The sequence below is a fragment of the Arachis ipaensis genome, chromosome B06, assembly GCF_000816755.2.
Source record: "Arachis ipaensis cultivar K30076 chromosome B06, Araip1.1, whole genome shotgun sequence".
Classification (NCBI taxonomy): domain Eukaryota; kingdom Viridiplantae; phylum Streptophyta; class Magnoliopsida; order Fabales; family Fabaceae; genus Arachis; species Arachis ipaensis.
The window spans coordinates 128647964-128652792 of NC_029790.2; the positions used below are offsets into that span (position 1 = coordinate 128647964).

The following is a 4829-nucleotide window of genomic DNA, read 5'->3' on the forward strand; positions in this document are numbered from 1 at the left end:
ACCCTGGTATATATATATATATATATATATATATATTTAAATTTTTATTTTAATTTATGTTATGTATGTAATGATGGTTATATAAAATTTAAAATTTAATTTTATTTGTTAGATTTGAATAATTATAGGAGCGGAATGAAACAAAATGGGTAAAGTGGGGACCTGTTTAACTTTTTACTACTCGCGGACAGAAGCAGTACAAGTTCGATGTGGGTTATTGTTGGGCGGGGCGGGACATGACCGGGTAGAACAAAAACCTGTTCCCTACCCGCCCCATTGCCATCCCTATCCACTACAACTCAATTCATAAAACCTATCCAATATCCAACAATATAAATTCACACAATAATATAAAAAACAGCACCAACAATATAAAAACCGCAGCTCAATTGACCATATTGATATTAAAACAACAACAAATCAACACTAAATACCAATAATCAGAAAGAAAAAAAAATATCAATCATCCACTAAACCTACATATATTACATTGTAACAACAAAATTTGAATAATTTGCCAAGAATCAACAAATTATAATCAATAACAATCAAGAATCAACTCAATCAGTTAATCAATTAATCAGTTAAACAGATTATAATCCAGTAATTTAACTGAATAACTTAAAAAAAATAAAAAAAATTACCTGATGATGTGAAGACAGAATATGGGCAGAGAAGAGGGAGACCAAGCAACGTGAAACAGAGACTGGCGAGGGGGAGGCGGCAACGCCAGATGAGGAGGCGACGACGACCACGAGAGACGCACATAAGCAACGAGACGCAGTTAAGGCACAGGAGCTGGTCTGCTGGTAGACGCAGTGAAGGCGCACGGACAGAGGTACAGACGATGCGACATCAGTGAAGGCGTAGGAGCTGATAGACGCAGAGGAGCCGACGACCCTGCGGTGTCAGCGACAGCAACTTTGTGAAAGTGAGAAGATTGAGGTGCTGTGTCGAGCTCCTAAGCTTTTTGGCTACTTTCATATCTATTTAGAATGAGAGAGTGAGATAATGGGTTGGAGTGAGAATCCTTCGCTGGGATTAATTTGGGTTCTTTTTTCTTTGTATGATCTTTTAGTTCTTTGTAAAAATAAGTTAATAACGTCTAATATTCAATGTTCATATAAAAACTTATTTAAAAATTATAGTTATTGATGTTATGTTATTTTGGATGATTTAAAGACTTTGGTATACAAATATATTTACTCTTATATTTTTTGGTGACTATATTTACTCTTATATTTACATACATAGAGATAGAATATGCGTTTCTTATATATCGAATTTTAAAAATCTCTCTTGGTACTAAAATTAGGAAAAAAAGACAAATAAGTCTCTGACCTTTTGTCTTACGGATATTTTCATTCCTGACCATTGAAAAATACTTTTAAGTCTATGGCCTTCACAAAATTTGGACGGATCAGTCCTTAACGGAGACATTTGGACAGATCAGTCATTGACGGAGGTATTTGGACGGAGAGACTGATCCGTCCAAATTTTGTGAAGGTCATGGATTTAAAAGTATTTTTCAATAGTTAAAAACGAAAATGTCTACGAAAAAAAAGTTAAGACCTATTTATCTTTTTTTCTAAAATTAGTTATATATATTTGTATATGTTACTTTACAACTTTTTTTTTTCTTGATAAGATAATTGGTTATCGAAATAACAAGATGTTTCACACATATATAGTAGAATAGTCAAAAACCAAATATGTATTCCTATATCCTATATAATCAAAAATCTCTCTTGGTACTAATAGACTTTAATTATATCTTTACATATTTGTATTTTTTGGTAACCACATACATCAACGAATGGATGAGGTTGAAGTCTATTAGCGTTTTTATAAGAAGAGTTCCAAGAGAAGCATTTCTTTTCAAGTCCCTTGGGATAATCGTCCTAGTAAAATCCTACAATTAAGGTTATGGAGGTCAAATCAAGTGAGAGATTATCACATTAAATACCAAATTAAGCATTTAAAACAATTCTCGGATCAAAGTCCACGTTTGTAAGTTATAGCCCCTAGTAGAACACCACATTGTAAATCTCCAACATACATTACTCACTTCTTTCTATAGCTATCATCATCACAAAGTAATCATTGATGCCATTTCTCTTAACAATCTCATGACCGAATCACAGCGTTCCCTGTAAGTAAAATGCCTTTCAATTTGTGTTTCTTCCTCAATCCATCAAAATTCATGAAAACAATATTTTTCTTATTGTTCTTATTATCAAATTTGATTTACTTGATTTGTTATGATAATGCTCAAATTATGACTTCCTTTAGTGAAATAACTTGATGAACACTAGTCCTTGTTGTGGACATGTTTTGTGTTTAAAATTTTAATTTGTAAGTTTTTTTGTCACGATTTTGATCTATTTTATGTTCGTACAAAAGGTGTATTTTATGATGATTATTATTACAGTAATTATAATAATTATATAATTTTCACAATATCAAATAGTAAAAAATTGTAAACTTAACATAGGTAATATTTAATTATAACTGCTATAAGTACAGTAATTATAGAATTTCTTTAAAATTATTATATCATAAACATTAGTATTTGGTGAAAACTCAGGTGAAGTTAATACTCGAAAGCCATTAAATGAAAATTTAATCAAATCAGTCAAATCATCTAACGGCTCTAAGGTATCAACTTCACGTGAAGTCGACTGCACCTAAGTTTCCACCTTAGTATTTTACCTTCTGAGATTCATTATTTTCTGTTTTATATTTTGTTAGTTAGTTAGAAAACGGTGCATGCATAACAAATTGTACTAAAGAAGATTAAAGATGTCAAAGCAAGCAAGTTCATACGTACCAAAGAACATCCTCATAACTGGTGCAGCTGGTTTCATAGCCTCTCATGTCACCACTAGGCTAATCAACAAGTACCCTAGCTACAAGATTGTAGCACTTGATAAGCTAGATTATTGTTCTAACATCAAGAATCTACAATGTTGTACTTCATCACCTAACTTCAAGTTCATCAAGGGTGACATAGCTAGCTCAGACATGGTGAATCATCTCTTGATAGAAGAGGAAATAGACACAATCATGCACTTTGCAGCACAAACCCATGTGGACAATTCATTTGGAAACTCCATGGAATTCACCTATAACAATATCTATGGCACCCATGTTCTTCTAGAAGCATGTAGAGTAACAAATTGCATTAAAAGGTTCATCCACGTAAGCACGGACGAAGTTTACGGCGAGACGGATTCCGAGACTGACATCGGAAACCATGAAGCCTCCCAACTTCTTCCAACCAATCCTTATTCCGCCACGAAAGCAGGCGCCGAGATGTTGGTAATGGCTTATCATAGATCTTACAATCTTTCTACAATAACTACTAGAGGAAACAATGTGTACGGTCCAAACCAATATCCTGAGAAGCTTGTCCCTAAATTCGTCCTTAGGGCGATGAAGGGACAAAAGCTTCCCATCCACGGCGACGGATCCAATGTTAGGAGCTACCTTTATTGCGGCGATGTAGCTGAAGCGTTTGATGTTATTCTCCACAAAGGAATGATTGGCCAAGTCTATAACATTGGCACCAAGAAAGAGAGAAGTGTATTAGATGTGGCAGAGCATATTTGCAAGCTTTTCAACATAAATTCAAAGGATGTTATTGAGTTTGTTCAAGATAGGCCATTTAATGATAAGAGATATTTCCTAGATGATCAAAAGCTCAAGAATCTAGGATGGGAGGAAAGAACTCCTTGGGAAGAAGGACTAAAGTTGACAATTGATTGGTACAAAAAGAATCCGGATTGGTGGGGAGACGTGTCGAATGCCCTGAATCCGCATCCGCGCTTCTCAGCCACCAATCTGGCTGACGAAGCTCAATGGTCGTTTCAATGTGGATACTCAAGGCTAGGAAGGTCATTTACTGAAGTAGGACGAAATAAAACATTTGTGAAATTTTTGATATATGGGAAGACGGGTTGGATTGGAGGGTTGCTAGGGAAGCTTTGTGATGAAGAAAGAATCCAATGGGAGTATGGAAAGGGAAGATTAGAAGATAAAAAGTCATTAATGGAGGATATAAGTAGGGTAAAGCCAACACATGTGTTAAATGCAGCTGGAGTGACTGGAAGGCCAAATGTTGATTGGTGTGAATCACATAAAGTTGAGACAATAAGGACTAATGTTGTTGGGACATTAAATTTGGCTGATGTTTGTAATGAAAAAGGATTGTATATGATGAATTTTGCAACTGGTTGTATATTTGAGTATGACAAAGACCATCCTCTTGGTTCAGGCATTGGCTTCAAGGAGGAGGACAAGCCAAATTTCATTGGTTCCTTCTATTCCAAGACTAAGGCCATGGTAATGTCTCTAAACTTTTCATTTCAGTTTATTCTGAGTGGAGTCCAAATATGTTCTTCATGTTTTAATTATTCTAATTTATCTTTGATATTTAAAATTGTTTCAATTTACCCAAGTAGTTAACAATGGAGGAATTTAAGGTTTGTATTGTGTCACATTCCAATTTTATCTCAAATATTTAGATGTAATTTCAATGGACAAAAATATTATGAAAAAAAAATGAAGCATTTATCACATTCCAATCACATCTAAATATTTGAGATAAAATAATCAGAACATCATCTAAAATCCTTTTAAAATGAAAATAAGAAAATATTTTTTTGATTAAAACTCATATGCAGTTAATTATTTTTATGTGAAGTTTATAATTAATGATTATTAGATAATAATTTAGTTAAATATATTAAATTATCAAATAATTTTTAATTATCAATCAAATTCACATAAAAATAATTGTATTTAAATTTCACATTCTTTAAACTAAA

The 4829-nt window shown here is 33.3% G+C and overlaps 1 protein-coding gene across 1 annotated transcript in view; it reads left to right on the top strand.

Annotated features, from left to right (window-relative positions):
* LOC107647527 (trifunctional UDP-glucose 4,6-dehydratase/UDP-4-keto-6-deoxy-D-glucose 3,5-epimerase/UDP-4-keto-L-rhamnose-reductase RHM1-like) overlaps nt 2762–4829 on the top strand; it is a 3336-nt gene continuing 1268 nt past the window's right edge. Inside the window, exon 1 of the mRNA XM_016351599.2 lies at nt 2762–4344. Within this exon, the coding sequence (XP_016207085.1) occupies nt 2803–4344 (1542 nt within the window). The 5' untranslated portion in view covers nt 2762–2802. The remainder of the gene's footprint in view (nt 4345–4829) is intronic.